At 35.2% G+C, this 22,333-nt stretch overlaps 1 protein-coding gene and 1 long non-coding RNA gene across 3 annotated transcripts; both read right to left on the bottom strand.

Annotated features, from left to right (window-relative positions):
* Nucleotides 1-420: 420 nt before the first annotated feature.
* LOC104881648 (uncharacterized) lies at nt 421-9,486 on the bottom strand. Of its 2 annotated transcripts, XR_009467569.1 has the most exons (4): nt 9,055-9,486; nt 8,634-8,839; nt 1,549-6,031; nt 421-1,380 (listed from the first exon to the last, which is right to left on the bottom strand). It is a non-coding gene; the product is annotated as an uncharacterized LOC104881648 (long non-coding RNA). The 2 variants fall into 2 exon arrangements; XR_787606.3 differs by having other exon boundaries at nt 421-6,031; nt 9,055-9,467.
* Nucleotides 9,487-17,400: 7,914 nt separating this feature from the next.
* Nucleotides 17,401-20,996, bottom strand: LOC100261671 (hypothetical protein). The gene is made up of 2 exons (XM_002270806.4): nt 20,722-20,996; nt 17,401-17,794 (listed from the first exon to the last, which is right to left on the bottom strand). The coding sequence occupies exons 1-2, from the start codon at nt 20,918-20,920 to the stop codon at nt 17,571-17,573; spliced, it is 423 nt and encodes a 140-aa protein (XP_002270842.1). The 5' UTR covers nt 20,921-20,996; the 3' UTR covers nt 17,401-17,570.
* Nucleotides 20,997-22,333: the final 1,337 nt, after the last annotated feature.

Consider the following 22,333-nt stretch of genomic DNA (forward strand, 5'->3'; position numbering starts at 1 on the left):
TTAAAGCTAATAATTTGAAGGTGCTGCAGCATGAAAATTTTCATGAGAGCCGAGATTTATAGCCAGTCCAATGATTGAAGAAAGAGGTGATTTCTTGACATTAGCTAAGAAAATTAGAATTAATAGACTCTGCCCGCATGCTAGTTATACTCCTGGCCAGGGATGCTAAATTCAATGTTGGTATGGAAAAATGGTCAGTGCTTAAAAATCATCGGCCGCATATTTCTCTTCTTGCCTTTAAAACAGGTATTGAGATGCGCACAAAGATCTATTTTGAGGATGAAATGGTTGCAGAAGCCTAGAATGTTCAAGTTAATATTTTGAAAGGCTTTTGTGTTGCCATTTTAAATGGGTGATTCTTCTGATTAAGTTGCCGTTAGAATCAGAAATTGGGTTTGTCTACGCAACCAGTAGCTTTCATGGAGCAAGTAGCAGGAAGCTTCACAGGTTAATAATAAATTGCAAGTACAAAAATAAGGAGGCAATAGTTGAAATCAAATAAGAAATTTAGAAGGAATAACGATTGTATGGTAACGACGATTCTTTATAGGCCGGTTTCCAATCCCAGGAAGTGAATTGTGGATGAATCAAAATGAGTGGAGCACCTTGCCTTCAAAAAGGGTTTTCCACCAAAGGCTAACCAGAGAAAGGGCAAGGAAACCAGTAGGAGTGGCGTGGGCATGGGTGGCTATTATCAGCCGGTATAGATGTGAACACCAATGGCGATGAGGAAAATGGTGATAAGGCCGAAGTAGATAATGGTGTGGACTAAGATAGAGATGCGGCTAGTCTGCATGTTGCCGAACTCTACCACACGGTTGTTTCCAGGCAACTGGAACAACAGCCCTGGCGTCAACAGCACGAACAGTACCACCGCTATCACCACCGGTCCCCAGTCCGCCATCTCTCCCTCTATCTACCAAAATCCAGAGTATATAACTATACTAAACTGTAAAAGATAGATAGGATGATAACGCTCGGATTTATAGTCGTTGCGGTCATGCGGTAGAGAGAACTGGAGAAACAAACAAAACCACCGAGAAACAGAGTTAAAGAAACGGGAAGATACATAATTGAGAGAGAATGAGACAAAGAGAAGCCGGGAGGCTGAAGAAAAGTCAGAGAACCGGCGAGGAGGGCGTGGCATTGGATTCGACGCCTCTTCGACAGCTACCCATGCCGGGCGGCAAACGTGGCATCATCCCTTTTTGGACGGCTCAAGGCACCTTCCAAACCGGGTCCAGAATCCTGGTTGGATTTTGGGTAGACCAATCCAGTCAGGACTGGGCCTGGGCTTTGCAAGGTCTTTTTGTGGGCCAGATCTACACTTCGAGCCAATCCCTCTTGAAATTACTATCGTCAACCCGCCATTTTCGTTACCTATCAACATTTACGTGGAAGATTGTAAACGGCTACCTGTCTTAGGCTTTAAGTTCACGTAGTTCAAATTTTGTCCATTTGGAATGTAGAGGTTCTTTGCATGGTTTATTTTTTGAGCAAAATTTACTTGTTATGAAGATCAATGCTAAGTTCTTTAAGCCATGGTACCTCAACGCATTAGTCACAGGAGTCCACATCCATTAATGCACACCTTTAATAAGCTTATCATGGAAGAGGCAAGCCATACAAGAAAGCATTCCAAAACCACCTGGCATGAGCAACACCTTTACACACATGAACTTGCTTTTTCCATTTCTCCATTTTGTAAATTATTTTAAGGGACCTGCCCACCTTCGTCAATCTCCAAAGCAAAGGAAAAAGAACCCTTCAAGTGAACAATTATTAAGCTAATGTAAAAAAAAGGTGCTGCTTTTCATATCCATAAAGCAAATCCACTACGTAACATACCTTTCCTCTCCTTCAAATCTACTGTCTTCTTTGTCCCGAAGTTTGGCATCGTTCATCTCCTTCTTCACCAAGAAAATTAGTCCCACCCATTCCCCTACAAATTTGGGAGGGAGGTTCTCCTTTTCCCACCTAAACGCAAAATCAGATATCAGATATCGGGTTCTCATCCTCCGCTTGAATTATACCCAATTGCTTAAGAGAGAGAGATGGGCGCTGATTGGGGACCAGTGGTTGTTTCTGTGGTTCTATTCATTCTGTTGTCACCAGGGCTGCTGTTCCAGCTACCGGCAAGGACAAGGGTGGTGGAGTTTGGGAACATGTGTACCAGTGGGATTGCCATTCTGGTTCACGCTATCATCTACTTCTGTATTCTCACCATCTTGCTCATTGCTGTCGGTATTCACATACATGCCGACTAATTCCATGACTGGTGTTGTTTTTGTTTTTTGTTTTTCACCTTCAAGTCTAGCTTCTTGCTTTATCTCTCTGTTTTTCTTTTCCCTTTGAAGTTTGTTTTCCTTTTAATTTCCTTCCGGGAATGGTTGTATCATTTGTTTGGTTGACAAGAAAGAAAGTAATCTATCTTCGCGATCAATTGTATTAAAAAGAAGCCTTGAACTTCGTTGGATTTATAAAAAAATTGGATCTATTCATTTTAGTATGTTATGCCCTGCGACAAATTAAGAGCCTACATCTTTTAGGACCATGTCCGGTGGATTGAATCTTAATACAGGATTCTGAATCCTCTGTAAAAAATACCAGCCCTACACATACGTCTCTGCCTAGCATTTAAAGAGGATACTTTGTAAAGTTTGGCTTGGGAAACCAGAGAGCCTTAAGAGTCACTGAACTTTCCTTTTTCTTCTTTCATATTTGAAAGACGGAAGCAGCCTTCCATTGGGCAGCGTGGCCCATTATAAAAGCCGCATTTTGGGAGGAGGCTCATCTGTGACTTAAGGGTTAAGTCTCGTTGCCAGCACCACGTGCCAAAAACAAGTATGGTAGTGCAACCGGTTTTTATGTACATATAAGACAGAAATTTGGATAAAAATATGGATGAGGCAAAAACACATGAAACCTAAACAAAATGAGAAAAAATATAGGCCATTAGATAGATTACTTCATTGGAAAGAAATCCAACAACATCCAACGCCCTTAAGAGGTTAAGAGGTAATGAAAAGAATTACCAGATGGATTGCTACCTATAATTACACCTAGATCACAAGAAAAAGCAAAACAACAAAACAAAAACAAAAAACAAAACAAAAACACAAACAAACAAACAAAAAGGGAAAAATGTGTTTTCATATGCACTCATGGAAAAAAAATATATAAAAGCTTATAAAATTTAATTATATATATATCTATATATATCTAAAAATAATTACAATTTTGTGTACTTTTAACCACTTAGATATTATTTTTATCTTTATATTTGATCATCTCAATATTATCATTGATACATAAGTATTAATAATTTAAATTATTTTTAAAGGTTTTGATTTTGTACTTTATAAAAAATGAATAAGGCATTTTCAAGTGTAATCAATATTTTATTATAAATAATTCGTAAGAGAAAATGAATCATTTACATACCTATTTATTGAAAATGGTATGATTTCACATTTTAATTTATTGCTTGATATCTCTTTCTAGAGATATGTCACTTTAGGGACGGTATAATTTAACTTTTTTTACTTAACGCTTGATATATCACGAATTCTAGTTCGAATCTTGTCATTGATGATACCTTGAATTTACCCGGTATGGGTTGTTGTGGGGCAATCAGCACTCCGAAGTTTGGGTCCCTATGGAGAGTCCTAAGGGTTTTGCTATGAAAGGTTCCTCGATTAATAAATAAATAAATAAATAAAATCATGAAAATGAGACGTGACGCATTATGTGTTACTTGTTTTGATAGATCAACGATTTTTTGTTGATTTATTCTTAAAAAATTGCATCCACCCAATTTCACCCCTTCTGATACATAAAATTGACAAAGGAAATGTCATATTTTAGTCCATTGTTTTACACGAGTATTGAACTATTACCCTTTTGAGCTTTTAAGCTTTATAATGTTAGCAATTTATTAAATTCTTATAATGCAAAATAATAAAAACTCTAGCTTTTGCATAAATCATAATACTCGAAGATCTTAGAACAATATGATTTTCACAATAGAACATCGAGAGAATACATACCTTGATCCATGAACATCGGGAGTCAGTACTCCTATAGGTCCTAGTGGTCCCGCTCTAGCACATATACTTTGTTGGCACGGGTTATGAGTGACGAATTGGCTCTAGGTTCAATTTTGTACATAAGGGCGTTTTGGTAATTACGCAAGATTGCACAAAGGTAAATGAACAAGATCTTTGGATTAGGACAATTAATTAATTAATTAGTATACCCTATTGGATTAATTAATCAATTAGGACCCAATTTGAACTAGATTAAGTGACTTAGGCCCATGTGAACTCAAATCACTTAAGTCCAATTAGGAACCTTATAAATACCCCCTAAGGGTTAAGGGTTTTTATAATTTTTGTCTTCCACCATGGAGAGAGATAGAGAGTCATAACCTTCACCCTCCTTTCCTCCCTATTGAAAGTGTGCCAAGAACAAGGTTGAGTCATCATGTGGAAGATCATTGGGTTTACGAGATTTCCAACAACTTCAACGTCATCTTCAACACTTGGAATTTAAGGTTTTGATGTTTAGATCTTTAACCCTAAAAAATCAATTTAAAAAAAAAAAATGGTATTGCTTCTAATACTTAGATCTAAGATATCAACAAATTGCACTTTTATCTTTGACGCTCCTTCTTTGCCCTTTCCATTCTTCTTTTCAAGTTTATTTTCAACTCCTTGCTGACCCATGAGACCAATTGAGTGAATTTCTTGCTTCTTAAGTATTGGTTCCTCCTGAATAAGCATACTTTGCAACTCATTCGCATTTCACTTATCCCTAATAGTGTTGTAATTATTTGGAAGGGACCATATTCAACAGGCAAGGAGTTAATGAAGAACTGCACAAGGGAATTCTTACTTCCAATCACATGGACCTTAGTTTTTTTTGTTAATGTTTATCATCTCAATGATATGCCGAAGCATGGTGCATGAACCATCAAACTTAATGATGGTCAAAGTACTCATTAATGTCCTAGTAAGTGACTTACTAGCAGCACCAAACTGAGAGTGTTCTTCCACAAACTTCATATATTCCTTAGCACTTTCAGTTCTAGGAATTGTGGACTTATGTTGTTTACTACAATCATTTGCATGAACACTAGGCTTAGTTTGTTTGATATTTCCCAAGCTTTATGGAAAGACCTCTGTTATCGCTACTAAAATCAATAATAACAACTGGACTCTCAATTTGGAGTGTCCAATCAAGATCCAAAACACCAAGTGAAACTGGACTTGTTCACACCAATCAAGAAAATTAAGTTTATTAAACATTACAATAGACAAAGCTTGCGAATGAAGAGAAACAAATACCGATACTGCAATAAATGTAGAATGCTCACGCATTGATGCTTTGAGTTATAAACTTAAACACATAATTCAAATTCAAACAAAATTCATTAAACATTAATATGCATATTGAAGCTCTCCTTTAGGTGATACCAACCAGACATATTTGGTATTTTTTAATATGCTAAACACATCAAACTAAGCATACTAACTAACCACATGTCCATATTAACATTATTTAAAAAAGAAATATACCCAATTAATGACTTACAAAGAGTGAATGTGGTTTAAGAGTTCATTTGAAATATTTAGTTTAAAATTTATTTTATTTAATAAAAAAATAAAACAGAAAGAAATTTTTATTTATATTAAAAAAATCATAATAATAATAATAATAATCTTTAAAAAAAATCATAAGTTCTTAAACCAGGGCTCTCATACCGAATGTTAATAATTTATTAAATTCTCATCATGCAAAAAAATAAAAACTCTCAGCTTTGACATAAATCTTAATACCAAAGATCACAGAACAATATGATTTTCACAACAGAAAATTAAGAGAAAACGTACCTTGATCCATGAGAATATATGAAAGAAAAAATATAATATAGAAGGAGCTAACCGTGCTTCTCCCCTCTTAAGCCCCTCTTAAGCCCTTAAGCTTGACGGACACTTGTCTGAAGGAGAGAAAAACCGATACCTCTTTTCTGGGTAGAGAGAAAACCAGTTCCAGACACATTATCCCACTTTCCATCATAGTAGGCAGTATCAAGATTTTTCTCAAAATTGATCAATAGAATTTCAATAAATATTATTGATTTATTAAAATATAAAACTTAAATGGCACGTCGGCCACTTCAGAAAAAAAAATGCTAACATAGAAAACGGGATGGAATCATGCCATAAAAACCACCATCGGAGATTGTTGAAGCGAAGGTGCCCCTATAGGCATCATCTGGGTTAGACAATAGTTGTTCATTAGTGGAGTGTTCATCATTTGTTCATTATTCTTGCCTATTAGCCAACGACAGTAGGACTTTTGAAAAACTTATTCTTTTTTTTTTATTATTGTTTTTAAAATTCTGATTTGGGGCCTAATTTTATACAATTCAATTTAAATTAAGGTTTTGATTTGATTAATATCGGTTTACAAATTAAAATTTGATTTAAGCTAAAAAAAATTTGCAAAATTGATTAATTAAATAAATTCCCGATTTTATAAGCATTACACAAAAAATAAGTAGACCAAAACAATAAAATAAAATAAATTAAAAAACAAATAAAAAATTATTTATTTTACACAACCTTACAGTTAAATTTAAAAAAAAAATCATTAATACAAAATTAATTTACAAATTTTTTTATGCAAAGAAATCCATAATAACAATAATAATAATAACTGTGAGTGTTTAGCTAGGTTGACAATTCCAGACAAAATTCCTAAGTGTCCCCTAACTCGGCTTCCCAATTCCTCTTCGGACTACTTGACTTTGAAGACTAAGATTTTGCTAAGAGGCCGAGGTATGTAGTCGAGTGTGTGGTGATTGAATGTGAATTAACCCGGTTTTTAATCTTTAAATGTGTTAGAAAGTTAGGAGAAATGGTTTTTGATGCAAGACTTTTATTCCCCTGTTTCTGGATCGATCCAGGTGCAAGGGTGGATCGATCCAACTAATTTTTTTTTTATCAAATCTCAACCATTAGATTAAAGGCTTCTTTTTACGCTTTAAAAAACAATCTTCTCTCATTTTTCTGTAGAGTGACTGCAGAAAACGTGGAGAGAGCAGTCACTCCATGTGTTCTTCATTTTCTCATCTTGTTTTCCTAATTTAGGGTTTTTTATTGCAAAGAAAATCCATTTCTCTTAATGTTTTCCAAACTAGTTTTTAATGGATTTTCTTGAGCAATTAATGGGTTGATTCATCCTTTCATTCATATCTCAATCTCTTATTCTATTTGGGTTTGTGCAAAAACCCATTTGCTTCTTGTGTGGATTCAAGAAGAGGCCGAATTGAGCGTGGTGTGAACTCCAAGTGTGCTTCGGAAGAAGAAGGTAAGAAGCTGAAAATGAAGGTACTAGTCAAGTAGTCCAGGAAGGATTGGTTGGCTTGAGTTAGGTAAAACCTTGTACTCACTTTTTATTCTTCATAGTGGAGTTTTTCAATCAATGATAGGCTCGTGGTTTTTAATCTCTTCGGAGGTTTTCCACGTTAAAAATCCGGTATTCATTGTCTTTTTCTCTCACTCTACACTTTGAATTATTTTCTGTGTTTGATATCATTAATTATTTGGGCATACATGTTGAATGGAAGAAATATGAGGTGATATAAGTGTGATGATCCATGGAATATCCTTAATAATTTTTCTGTTCATTTTGTTTAATGATATCATGGAGTCAATTGATATGAGTTGAGGAGATGATTGTTCTTTTGATTTATTTTTAAGGAGTATTGAAGCATTTGCATGTGTTTTGCATTTATAAATTGTTTGGGAGAATGTTGATACATACATTCTTGTTTGTGGATGTTATGCTTTGTTAAAAAGTTGTTGGAAGAAAAGTTTCTTGACATTGAGATAGTCCTTGGATTGTTCTACAACACTTATTCACCTCCCTCTAGGTGTAGTCCATTATTGAGATTCACCTTTTCAATAACAACAATAACAAAAAAGTGATTTAAATGATTTAATAATAATAATAACAATAACAATAAATAATAGTAATAATAATAATAATAATAATAATAATAACAATAATAATAACAATAACAATATCAATAACAATAACAAAAAAATGATTTAAATGGTATAACCCTACAAAATTAATGAATAAACTAATTTTTCTTATTGTATTAATTTTAATATAGAACGAAGTCAATAATAATAATGAAAAAAAATCTTATTTAATTCACTTTATAAAATTAATTTATGAAATAATTTTCTTTAATTCTATTAATATCAGTATAAATAAAAATAAAAAAAAATAAAAAATAAAGAAAAAGAAAAGAAGAAGCTAATATATGATCCAAAATTTGATTTAATTTTTATAATCTGGGAAAATTAATATATAAAATGATTTTCTGATTTTTCTCTAGATGTTAGCCTATACAAAATAAATTTATAAGATAATTATCTGATTTTATTAATATACAACGAAATCAGCAAAGAAATTCTAATTTAATTCATTCAAATTAAATCATGCAAATCTCATTCTCACAAATTAGATCATGCAAATCCCACATCTCTATAGAACACTTTCTGATTTATTTATTACAATACAAACACAAATGAGAAAAGGTAGAGATACTATACCTCTCTCACCTATTCTCCCGAATATCCTTCTCTTTCTCCTGACATCTCAACTATGCCCTTTTTCATATACTCACTTCATGGTCTTCTCCGTCAACCGTTGAGAATCTTGGTCTAGACTCTTCCGAGCCACTCCAAATTCTCTGCTGATTGCTCTCTCCTATCCATTGGAGAGACTTCAAAGATTTGGCCCGAAAGAAGTCCAAAATCTAAATAATTAGAGCCCAAATCAAATAAACCCATGATTTTTAAGTCCAAAAGTCCAAAGCAAATTTTAATATTAAAATCTATCAGTAATAAGCCAAGCCCAAACCGGTGCCAAGAGCCTCAAGGCCCCAGATTGGAACCCAAGCCCGCCCAAACCCAATATACAAAAGCCCACAAAAAACAAAACGCTACTGTAGAGATTAAAACGAGAACTTACCCAATTCTGTCAAGACTTGCCCAAATATTTCTTCCTATGATGAAGAACAAGGCAGTGGTGACGTGGCTGGAGGCTGCCACGGTGGCGAAGATGGAGGTGGCAGTGGGTGGGCACTGGGCGAGGGACCGGCACCGCTGTGGCGACATGATGACTATCCGTGAAGAGGCTTTGCCGGAAAGTAGTGCGGTGGTGGTTGAATGAAGGAAATGGGCCGGCGGCAGTGGCGCCGTGAATGAAGAGGTGACCGTCGCGATGGCGGCAGTAGGTGAGAGGAAGGCGGTGAGGCGTGGAGTGGCTATGAGAGAGAAGAAGGAAGAAAGAGCAGGGGAGAGAGAGAGAGACAGAGTGAGGGGAGGACCGGGGTGGTGTACGGTTTTTTTTTAATCGGTTTTTTTGGGGTCTTTAAGGGTTTCAGAAACTTGGAAGATGAGATCGACGGTGGGGATTCAATCTGATGAAATAGGTGTGTAAGTGGGTTTGGACCTTAAAAAAGGGCTTAAAAAAAATAGCCGATTAAAAGGAATAAAAGAAGCATGAAATTACAAATCTAACCTTTCACTTTTTTTTACCAAATTTTTTTTACCCATTTTAGGTAAGAATATCCTCATTTTTTTTCTAATAAAAAATAATTTTTCCTTTTAAAACCCATGTAAAATGAATGAAAACGTTGAATGATATTTATATTAAAAATAGGTTATTCTTTGAGTTTAAAAATGAGTGAGATTAGTTTTACAAATTTTGATATCTTTTTATTCTTTTTAATCAATTAATCCTATAAAAAAATATAAATATATAGTTAGGTTTATAGAACAAAAAAAAACAACATAATCATTTGGATCAATTTAGTACGTAAATTTTTGGTAATGATTGAATTATTTTTTGAGTTTTTTTATAAAAAAAAATTAATAAATTTACTAATAATTACAATGCATTAAGTTTGGATTGATTTAGATTGCATTTGTTTAATGAGAGAGAAATTTTGAAAAAATATAGTTCAATGCATAAGAAAAATAATAGAGTTATTTTTAAAATAATTTTCATTCATATATTTTATTGTATTAATTAACACATATATGCATGGGTGTTTGGTAAATTAACTTTACGAGTTAAGATGATTTAAGACCTTAACTTAAGTTATTAAGTAGATTAATCATATTTAGTGAAATAATTTAATATTACAATATAAAGTTATTTTTAACTTTAAGTTTTAAATCAAAATAGTTAACTTGATGTTTGTTTGGTAAAATTTAATACGTATTACTTAGTAACTTAATTGATTTTAAGTTAATTTATTTTTAAGTTATCAAGTTAAAATGTATTACTTATGTTTTTTTATTAAGGTTGTTTGGTAAAATTAATTTAAAATTTACTCTAAATCATCAAATTGATGCATTTACTCTCATTAATTTTAGCCAATATTTATTTTTTAACTTACATTTATTTTTCATTAGTTTTAAGTAATAGATTTATTTATAAAACATTTATTATTAAAAATGTTTATTATTTTTAAGTATTGTAGATGCATAAAATAACTATAAAATATTTATTATTAAAAATGAGTCATGAATGTGGAGTCATGATCCTAAAATGTACTGTCACTAGTGTGGGCAAATGAACCGAAAATGATTTGAAATTAAAAATAAGTTAACTATTTTGACTTAATACTTAAAGTTATAAAAATAAGTTTAAGTTGTAATATTAAGTTATTTTATCAAACATGCTTAATTTTTTAAATAACTTAATTTAAGTCATTAATTCGACTTACCAAATACCTGCTTATTCTTGATTTCAAATTATTTTTACTGTACTTGCTATATTTTAAAATTATAATTTCACATTCATGATTCATTTTTTATAATAATTATTTTATTTATCTACAATACTTTAAATATGAATGTTCTATAAATAAATTTATTATTTAAAATTAAAAAAATAAATATGAGTTAATATCAATAAAGATAAATATTAGTTAAAATTAACAAAAATAAATATGTCAATTTGATAATTTAGTATAAATTGTAAGTTAATTTTATCAAATCATTCTAATATTTTAAAGTAAAAATATAAATAATAAGTTTTTAAGTCAATAACTTAAAAATAATTTAACTTAAAGTTAACTTAAATCACTAAATAATAAGTATTGATTTAAGTTTTAAATTATTAGTAAAAATTACTAAACCCCTTGATAAATCTAACATTGATTTAGAATTCATTCGTAGTGAAAAACGTAGGAAAATTTTAGTTTTGTACAAGGAGAAACTTAATGTTTTAAATTAATTTATTATTATTATTATTATTATTATTATTTTATGTAAAAGCAAAACATCTAATACTACAACATAAAAGAAAAACATCTTCCGGCAAAAACTATAGGTGTATTGTATTTCTTTAAAAATCATTTTTAAAAATTTTGAAGTTTAAGGTGGTAAAAAATTGTACACATCTTGATTTTTATTTTTTTTAAATAGTTTGAAAAATTATTACTTTCTCAATATAAATTTTTAAGATTTCCTGTATGTTATATAAAAGTTATTATTATTTTCTAATTTTAAAAATAGGCATAAAAAAGTATAATATGTACAAATGGAAACTTACAAAATTGTTAAATTCTATTAATTAGATCGATTTTTGAGTTTCAAATTATATTTGAAAACCGAAAAGTCTTATCCATAAAGTTTTATTTGATTTGAAAAATTAAAGAAATATTAAAAATGGGTTTAATTCAGAAAGATAATATTTGCAAATTTTAGGGATGGGATGGGTCCAAACGGACATTTAACTAAGTCATTAATAATTAAATTGGCTTTTAAGTTTCAAAACACCAAATCTTATAAATGAAGTTTGATTTGAAATTTGTTCAAATGGATGGAAGGAGAATATTCGAAAAATGTCACTTGTTTATTGGGCCTCATTCACCAACTCCCACTTCTTGCCCTTTAAGCTTCTAATCCTCATTGTCGGCTTATAGAGATTAACGTGAATATATATATATATATATAATCATCTACTTGATATTCTGATATATGAATGGATACATTCTTAACAAGTGTTAGAGTAGATTAGTTAGGATCAGTTAAGAATTAGTTTTGGATTAGTCTTGACAGCTCATGCTTAACAGATTGTAACAGATTGTAACAATACTTAAGCTGCAGAAATACAATAGAGAAAACAGAGTGCAGAGCAGAGTCTTTCAGTCAATCTTCCAATAACCTTTTCCACTATCTTCTCTTCATATTCTTCTTTCTTAAGAATTCTATCATGGTATCAGAGCTATGAGTCTTCTTCAATGGAGGCCAATATCAGTCCTGCAATAGCGAACCCTAACCCTAATGCTTTGTCTTCCACTCGTTTTGTTCCAATTAACTTCAATCACTCACTGTCCGTGAAGCTTGATAACAAGAATTTCTTGATCTGGAAACAACAAATCGTCTCTGCGATTCGAGGCTATGGGCTACAGAAATTTGTGTTTAGTGATGATGAAGTACAGTTCAATTTCTCACCAGAGAAGATGCGAGATCTGGAAAAGCAACTAAGGAATTCCTCGAGTGGGAACAACAGGATCAACTACTGCTCTCTTGGCTTCTCTCATCTGTTTCTGAGTCAATATTTCCTCGGTTAGTTGGCTATGATACATCCTTTCTTCTTTGGGGACGATTAGAGCAATACTTTGCGTCTCAGACTCGAGCCAAGGCGAAACAGTTCAAGACTCAACTTCAGCATACCAAGAAGGGAGGTTCAACAATTGATGAATATCTTGCGAAGATCAAGGTTTGTGTTGATTCACTTGCATCTGTTGGTGTTTCTTTGTCAACCAAAGATCATGTTGAATCAATTCTTGATGGTTTGCCCAATGATTATGAGTCTTTCGTTACCTCAGTCATTTTGAGGAATGATGATTTTTCAGTTGAAGAAATTGAAGCTCTCTTGATGGCTCATGAATCTAGAGTTGAGAAGAACAACAATTCTCTTGACTCCTCTCCTTCTGCTCATGTTGCAAGCTCTAACGCTGTAGAAAAAGGGAATCGTTTTAAGCAGGATTATTATGCTGCTAACTCTCAAGGTAGTCATTCAGGTTACAATGGTGGTTTTGGACGAGGTGGAGACTTTGGTCGTAGAGGTGGCTTCTATGGTGGTCGTGGATTCAATTGGAATTACAATGGAAGAAGCAATAGAGGTGGTTTTCGTGGTAGAGGAAACAAAGGTAGTTTTCAAGCAAGACCTCCTTGGAACTCTGATAATCAGAATGAGAAACCAGCATGCCAACTGTGTGGTAAAATAGGTCATGTAGTAGCACAGTGCTATTACAGGTTTGACCATACTTTCCAGGTACCACAGAATCTGTCAAGCAGGAACTCTTCTCCTCGGGCTTATTACAGCTTTTCACCCCAAGTAAATGGTGTTATCCCAACTTCTGAAGTCTTTAGTGATGACAATTGGTATCCGGACTCTGGAGCTTCAAACCATGTGACACCTAATCCTGAAAATCTGATGAAAAGTGCTGAGTTTGCTGGGCAAAATCAGGTTCATGTTGGGAATGGAACAGGTTTGTCCATTAAGCATATTGGTCAATCTGAATTCTTATCTCCTTTTTCATCTAAACCTCTTTTACTTAATCACTTACTTCATGTACCTTCCATTACCAAAAATCTCTTGTCAGTTTCCAAATTTGCAAAGGATAATAAAGTATTTTTTGAATTTCATTCTGATTCCTGTTTTGTCAAGGATCAGGTAACCCAAGCTGTTCTAATGGTTGGGAAGGTTAGAGATGGATTGTATGCTTTTGACTCCTCACATCTTGCTCTCAGACCAACTCAAAGCTTATCGAAGTCTCCTTCTGTTGTTGCTAGTTCCTTTTCTTCCAAAGTTTGTACAACTTCTTTGTCATCTACCTTTGATTTGTGGCATAAAAGGTTGGGGCATCCTTCGGCTGCAACAATTAAAAATGTTCTGTCCAAATGTAATGTTGCCCATATAAATAAAATGGACTCCAACTTCTGTTCTTCTTGTTGCTTGGGTAAAATACATAGGTTTCCTTTCTCTTTGTCTCATACAACTTATACCAAACCCCTTGAGTTAATTCATTTAGATTTATGGGGTCCAACCCTGGTATTATCTAATAGTGGATATAGGTATTATATTCACTTTGTGGATGCCTTTTCACGATTTTCTTGGATATTTTTACTCAGAAATAAATCTGAAGCTATCAAAACCTTTGTTAACTTCAAAACTCAGGTGGAATTGCAATTTGATTTAAAAATCAAGTCCTTGCAAACTGACTGGGGAGGTGAATTTCGTGCTTTTCAATCTTATCTTGCTGAAAATGGCATTGTACATCGTGTTTCTTGTCCACACACTCAACAACAAAATGGTGTTGCTGAACGGAAGCATAGGACCATAGTTGAACATGGTTTAACTCTTCTCCATACAGCTTCTCTTCCCCTTAAATTTTGGGATGAATCATTTAGGACTGTTGTTTACCTATCAAATAGGCTTCCCACTGCAATACTTCATCACAAATGTCCCATTGAAGTCTTGTTCAAGTCCATACCTGACTATTCTTTCCTCAAAGTTTTTGGCTGCTCCTGTTTTCCCAACTTACGTCCCTATAACACCCATAAACTTCAATATAGGAGTGAAGAATGCACTTTTCTTGGCTATAGTCTAAAACACAAGGGTTACAAATGTATGTCTTCTAATGGTCGAGTCTATATTAGTCATGATGTCATTTTTAATGAAACCTCCTTCCCTTATTCTAAAACTATTCAAGTTTCATCTTGTTTACTTTCCACTGTTTCCCCTTCTACTTCTCATTTGTCTCCTTCAGCCTCTCCTCCAGTATTGTCTCCAACAATGCTGCCAACTCCTACTTCTCCCATTTCTTCAGCTAGGCCAATAAGTGAAATGGATAATATTGTTTCCACTCACCCACATGCACCTAATAGTGCTGATACTACTCTAACACCTGCACAAGTTGTTTCTAATCCAGTTGCTACTCCTGTACAGCATGTTGTCTCTTCCATTGCAGATGCAAGTGTGACTAGGACAATTGCCAAGGATGCTGATAATACTCATCCAATGATTACTAGAGCAAAGAGTGGAATTGTTAAACCCAAAATTTTTATTGCTGCAATAAGAGAACCTTCAAGTGTTTCAGCTGCCCTTCAACAAGATGAGTGGAAAAAGGCTATGGTGGCTGAGTATGATGCATTACAAAGAAACAACACCTGGTCACTAGTTCCTTTACCTGCTGGTAGACAGGCTATAGGTTGCAAATGGGTTTACAAAACTAAAGAAAATCCAGATGGCACTGTTCAGAAGTATAAAGCACGATTGGTTGCCAAAGGCTTTCACCAACAAGCTGGCTTTGATTTCACTGAGACCTTTAGTCCAGTCGTTAAGCCTTCTACAGTAAGAGTTGTCTTCACCATTGCTCTCTCAAGAAATTGGGCAATCAAGCAACTGGATGTAAATAATGCGTTCCTCAATGGAGATTTGCAAGAAGAGGTGTTCATGCAACAACCACAAGGGTTTATTGATGAGCAAAATCCTAATTTGGTTTGTAGACTTCATAAGGCCTTATATGGTTTGAAACAAGCCCCACGAGCCTGGTTTGAGAAACTTCATCGAGCATTATTGAGTTTTGGATTTGTATCCGCCAAGTCTGACCAGTCACTATTCTTAAGGTTCACTCCTAATCATATTACCTATGTCTTGGTCTACGTTGATGACATTTTGGTCATTGGTAGTGACACAGCTGCAATTACTTCCCTAATAGCTCAATTGAACTCAGAATTTTCCTTGAAAGACCTTGGGGAAGTACATTATTTCCTAGGAATACAAGTTTCTCATACCAATAATGGACTACATTTGTCCCAGACTAAATATATTCGAGACTTGCTCCAAAAGACAAAAATGGTGCATTGCAAACCTGCAAGAACTCCCCTGCCCACTGGTCTAAAATTGAGAGTTGGAGATGGTGATCCTGTGGAGGATTTACATGGTTATCGGAGTACAGTAGGAGCTCTTCAGTATGTGACCATCACAAGGCCGGAGCTCTCCTTCAGTGTGAACAAAGTATGTCAATTTATGCAGAATCCTACAGAGGAGCATTGGAAGGTTGTGAAACGAATCTTGAGATATTTACAAGGCACTTTGCAGCATGGTTTGCATTTGAAGAAATCATCCAACCTTGATTTAATTGGATTTTGTGATGCTGATTGGGCATCTGATTTGGATGATAGACGCTCAACCTCAGGCCATTGTGTATTTTTGGGACCAAATTTGATATCTTGGCAATCCAAGAAACAACATATTGTTTCAAGGTCTAGCATTGAAATTGAATATCGAAGTCTTGCAGGTTTGGTAGCTGAAATCACATGGTTAAGGTCATTGTTGAGTGAGTTGCAACTTCCCCTAGCTAAGCCTCCTTTGGTTTGGTGTGATAACCTTAGCACGGTTTTGCTGTCTGCAAATCCTGTTCTTCATGCAAGAACAAAGCACATAGAGCTTGATCTCTATTTTGTTCGTGAAAAAGTCATTCGGAAGGAGGTAGAGGTTCGCCATGTCCCCTCAGCTGATCAACTTGCAGATGTATTGACAAAGACAGTTTCCTCAACTCAATTTATTGAATTCAGACACAAACTCAGGATAGAAAACCTTTCTACCCTAAGTTTGAGGGGGGATGTTAGAGTAGATTAGTTAGGATCAGTTAAGAATTAGTTTTGGATTAGTCTTGACAGCTCATGCTTAACAGATTGTAACAATACTTAAGCTGCAGAAATACAATAGAGAAAACAAAACAGAGTGCAGAGCAGAGTCTTTCAGTCAATCTTCCAATAACCTTTTCCACTATCTTCTCTTCAGATTCTTCTTTCTTAAGAATTCTATCAACAAGAACTTTAGATGGTTTCACATGCATCATTTGTATAATTAAGTCATAACAATTTTGATCTTTACATATTTTTTCCATAAACCTGTTTGATAATGATTTTAAGAGGCATTTTTAGCCTTTCTCAAATCAGTTTCAAACATACTCTTAGATTGATATGGGGATTGTCCTGCTGCTTTTAGTAAAGTTTTACAAAAAAGATCAGGCAATTTGTCAAAGCATTTTAAAGAAGAAAAGACAACCAAGGATGAGTTGATGGAATCTATTCAATTGCAAAAGCTACGCTGCACTGAACTGCACTGCACTTTTCCTGACTACTCAGATCTCGCCACCTTGTTTTGTCGGGTAATCCAATTCCCCGGCATCACATCTCCGATCTACCTCCTCAGCGGATCAGTGGATAGCCTTCACCACCAGCTCACGCTCCAAGCTCAGCAATCGAAGACTCAAAATCGACATTTCAAAGGAAGAGATCTGCGATCCGTATATTTGATAACAAAACATCACCAGCTACATCAAAGCGAAAACCTAAAAACAAAATCAAAAGCCTAGGACAAAAAAAGATAAGAGAGAGAATAGAAGATAATCGCAGATCTAGAGAAACCCTAACAAATGGAGGAGGGGCAGTTCAGCCGGTGTAGATGTGGAGATGAAGAGCCATGATGAGGACTGCAAATATGGCGACGAAGATGAGAGTGTGAACGGCGATTGACTTGCCGTTGGTCTTCATGCCTCCGAAATCCACATGTCGGTAGTGTCCCGGTAACTGGAACAGTAGTCCTGGCGACAGCAGGACAAACAGCACCACGCCGACTAATACTGGCGCCCAGTCCGCCATTTCAAATATATCGCCGATCTGCTTTGGCTCCCTTTGTATCTCAGTCCCAGCCTAAGTAGTAGCAGTAGCTTCGAGGCGACGCTCCTTTTTGAGATTAGAAACTTAAGCCCTCGAATGTGACACTGGCGTTTAACTACCACCCACAGTTTTCGTAAGCACAAGAAGCAACAAGTGGCCTCTCCAACGCTAATACACCTTTATTAATATAGCCCTTCAGGAGTTAATTATTACGACTACGCCATTGTTCTTTTGAACCGATTGGCCCTTCCACAGAATAAATACCCATCTTTGTCTCTGGGTTTTGTCTAGCGAAATGTTATCATTGAATTAAAGTTTTTTTTTTTGTTTGGGAAGAATATATAGAATAATTTTGCATTAAAAAAATCGTAAAAATATAAATATATAATATAACATAATATGAAATTTCTCACTCTTGACTTTAATGAATGAAAACTGCTTGGCTCGCTACACTAAATGCGAAGCTTACCGGACGGTTTAGGAAAGGAACATCCCAGTCCAATCGATCTCAAAACTGGGTCCCAAATTCAAAATCGACTAAATAATAGCGCCCATCCTTTATCTCTGCCATTTGATTTTATATCCAAGCACAGCTGGACCGGACCGTCAAGCTTTTTGTTTGACCCAACGCCTCCCATCCTCTTTTTTATTATTAACTTTTGAAAGAAGCCCAAAGATGGGGCGAAGGTCCGGCTTAATTATAATTGATGGACGCTGGTAAGCACTGGACACCAACTCCCAAGCAACTAGAAGGACCGCAATTGATTACCATACACATAATGCTTGGAGAGTTAGCTGGCTAGCGCTTGTGGGCTTTTCACCATCTACTTCAAATTATGCTGACCCCTACCAACAAAGCGATAACAAAAACACAAAAGAGAAAAAAGATTTGTATTGATTTCCCATATCCCATACTTTATGGGATTCCATTCCCTCTCTGAAGTAGCTGCAGGCATAGTACGGCATCCGAAGGCTTTTTTATATGCTTGCTTGATACTTCTTCCACCTCTTCCTTTGCCGCATAGACAAAGTTGGAGCACTTGGTCAAGCTTAGGATGAGGGATTGGGCAGCTCTGCTAATAGCTTCGGCCCTGTTTGCATTTCTGTCTCCGGGATTGATCTTTCAAATTCCTGGGAGGGAGCGACCTGCTGATTTTATGGGCATGAAAACTAATATAGCCGCTGTATTCGTTCATGCAGTTATCTACGGTTTGCTTCTCATTTTATTCTTCATTATTCTTAATGTTCACCTCTATGCCTAGGAGGTATGGAGACATCACTGGAAGCTTTTTTGAAAGCACAGCCTCAAGCCTCAGGACTCAGGCTTCAGCTCCTCTGGGACTGAATTTTGGAGTTTTTAGTCTTTTATTTGCTTATTGATCAGTGATGTATTCCTGGTAATGAAGGAATATTCATACTTGTAGCTTATGGTCAAGCAAGTGCCTTAATAAACATAGTTGTGTTTCTTTCTATACAATAATTTTGATTGTCAAGAAAGCAGAGGATTAATGAAGATGTTATAAAGAATGTCATCCCACATAGCTAAATGATGGAAAATATAATCTTCTATGTCACAAATGGAAAGGGTGTTAGTCATCTCTTTAATTAATGTAGAAAATAGGAAAGTCTGCTTGTGATCCATTTGTTTTAAGCAGGATAGCATGAAAGTAAGCACACTGGCATGACTTTCCCAAAGAAATAGCAGGTAAGCACACCAGTGATTAACTCATGAATCGCAAACATAAACACACATTTGAAGACTCATAAATCACATAAGTGACACTTCCAGGTTTCAGAATGGTGCTGCAATCAATAATTTTCTACAGTAGAACATTCATTACTCTGATCTTGATACTGCTATTGATGTTCCTATCAGAATAAAAATAATGTTAACCGGTCGTGTTTTGAATTATTAGCGGTTTTTTTATGGTGTACACAGAGGAATCCTAAATTCAGTCCCAGATTCTCAGCGAAATTGTTCACCCAACCTAACAGGCATCAAGTGCTGTTAGCATATGTATACACATTTGATCCTCCTTCTAGCTTTTACCATCCACCTCTAAGCAGCACTTAATTCATGCTGGTGAACTATGCTAGCATGTAGCTCATAGTATAAACATGCCATAGAGTCCAGTGAACTAATGGAAAACTGGATGAATTCAAATATCAATTGGAATAACCTAAGGAATGGCCTGTTCACTGTTACAATAGTTTATGAGAGAGTTCAACTAGTGACATCACACAAACATGAGGAAGAAAGCTACATATCTATGGCTTTCATTGCATTCTTCCCCCCTAAGCATCCAAACACGCCAGCCATCCCTGTCTGAGTCCATGGAGCCCTAGTCAATGTTCATCTAATAAATTACTTACATTACATGAATGTAGACATTCTAGAGTTGTCAGTAATAAAATGATAATTTTAGTAATGACATAAGATCGTTTCTTGTTATATCATTTATGCAACGCGCTTATTAGCCGGTCACTCCAGCTTCTTTTATTTCCTCGAATTGAGATCAAATTAGATTTATGGTAATGAAGTAGAAACTGGGTCTCAAACAATTCTCTGAATATAGTTAATACGATATCAAAATAAACCAAATTTCATAACAACAATGGTGATTAAAGACAGGTTCATTCACGATAACAGTTGACCATCACAAAAAAAAAAGTAATCATAATAACTAAGGAACGGCAACATATGTAACACAACACTGATTAAGAAAATGCCTTTCCTAAGACTAAACCCTGTTGAACCCAACAAAGGATCAAGAGTTTGACTGATATATTAATCAAATGTGTATTACTGATAGAACTAAGGCCAATGCAGAAAAATTATTAATACAGAGAACATCAATGTTGAACAATCCAAATGAATTCAATCCACCAACAGTGATGGGTTATGAAGGTTGTTAACCAATGTACATGTGCACACCAATTGCTAACAAGAAGATGCAGATGAGAGTGAAGTAGATGAGGGAATGAACCAGTATGGACACTCCACTTGTTTGAAAGTTGGTGAACTCAATGAATCGGCCACGGCCTGGTATCTGAATCAGCAGTCCTGGCATCAATAGTATGAACAACATGACTGACACAAACACAGCTCCCCAATCCGACATCCTCCTTATTTCTATCACTGATTAGCAATGGCTAGCATAGAGGTAGAAGGGTGTTTATAAAGTGGTGGAGGTTTGGGGAAGAAGACAAAGCACTAATGACTAGGAAAAGCAAAGGTTGGAGAATCAAGCTATTCGGATTCACATTTCACAAAGAAGTCACATGCATGACCAGTGAATGATCAGCCAGAGCAAGTGAGGTGGGTGGGACTATGAATCCTGAAAAAAGAATCAATTTGGGGTTGCTTGTGAGATCAGAATTCTGGTTTTGGCTTTTCTAAGATCTACACATTCACGCCACTGTCATAAAGCCTTTTGATTCCAGCTAACCATTGTGGATTATGATATGTTCACCTGGATTACATAAAGAGTCCACTTAGTGGCTTCTTACCATGATTTAAAGCAAAACATGCAACCTAGGATTTGATTTGATTGTCTACTTTTTTCAGAAAAATCCCCACCTTCAACCTATAGCCATAAAAACAGCTAAAGTTCAACCCACTGATTTATATCCTGACAGTCAAAACAAGGCTCCTTCGCCGAGTTCTTGAATGATTCATATCTATCAACCAGAATAAGTCACACAAAAAGCAAAAGCCTTCTTGGGGTGTCAGCAACAAATGAAACATCCATGATTTATACCAACAAAAAGCGTGACAAAGAGGAAAATAGTTATAATTGCACAGAAAGACGCAAACCAAATGAAACCAGGCCTCTTTGCTGGGAAGTTGTACTAATTCCGCATGTTGAGTGTCCAATCCACCATTGGGTCGAGGGGACAAAACATTGGACATGCCCTCTCTCACAATTCCTTCAGAGATGGACTCCGGGTGCAGAGTTTTTTTGAAAACCACTGTACTAATCCAGCCCTTATTATTGGACTGGAGACCAGCCCAAAAGAACCTAACTTCTACTTACATTGTCCTTGCTCCTTCGATAGTCTAAAAAATGAGGAATAATACAAATAGGCTTGTTAGAGAAAAACACTCAAAACCTTTATGTACACAATCATTTCATGATCAAGGTTATGACTCTGAACCGCACACATACTATCTGTTGAACCTGTTGCAGTTGACAAAATAGAAGGCAATGAGAAGTATTGAATCCAAAGAATTTGTGACAAGTTATTACTTCCCATTGGACACAGGTCTCAGCCATGGAGTACCGGAATGGAGGGATAGGTCAAGGAGGCTATGACCAATAAGTCATGCCCCTTGAATCCAGATCAAACAAGGTCAAATACTTTGATCAAGTGTCATCAATCATTACATATAGGCGTCCTGGCAGCAAGACAAGTCAATTTATGCAAGCAAAAAGGGCAAATAAACAATTTGAGCTAGCATTCATCCATACAGATGCATACTAAACCATAAACCACAGGTGTCCAAACACCCATTTGATTGCCTCATCCATAGC

The sequence above is a fragment of the Vitis vinifera genome, chromosome 14, assembly GCF_030704535.1.
Source record: "Vitis vinifera cultivar Pinot Noir 40024 chromosome 14, ASM3070453v1".
Classification (NCBI taxonomy): domain Eukaryota; kingdom Viridiplantae; phylum Streptophyta; class Magnoliopsida; order Vitales; family Vitaceae; genus Vitis; species Vitis vinifera.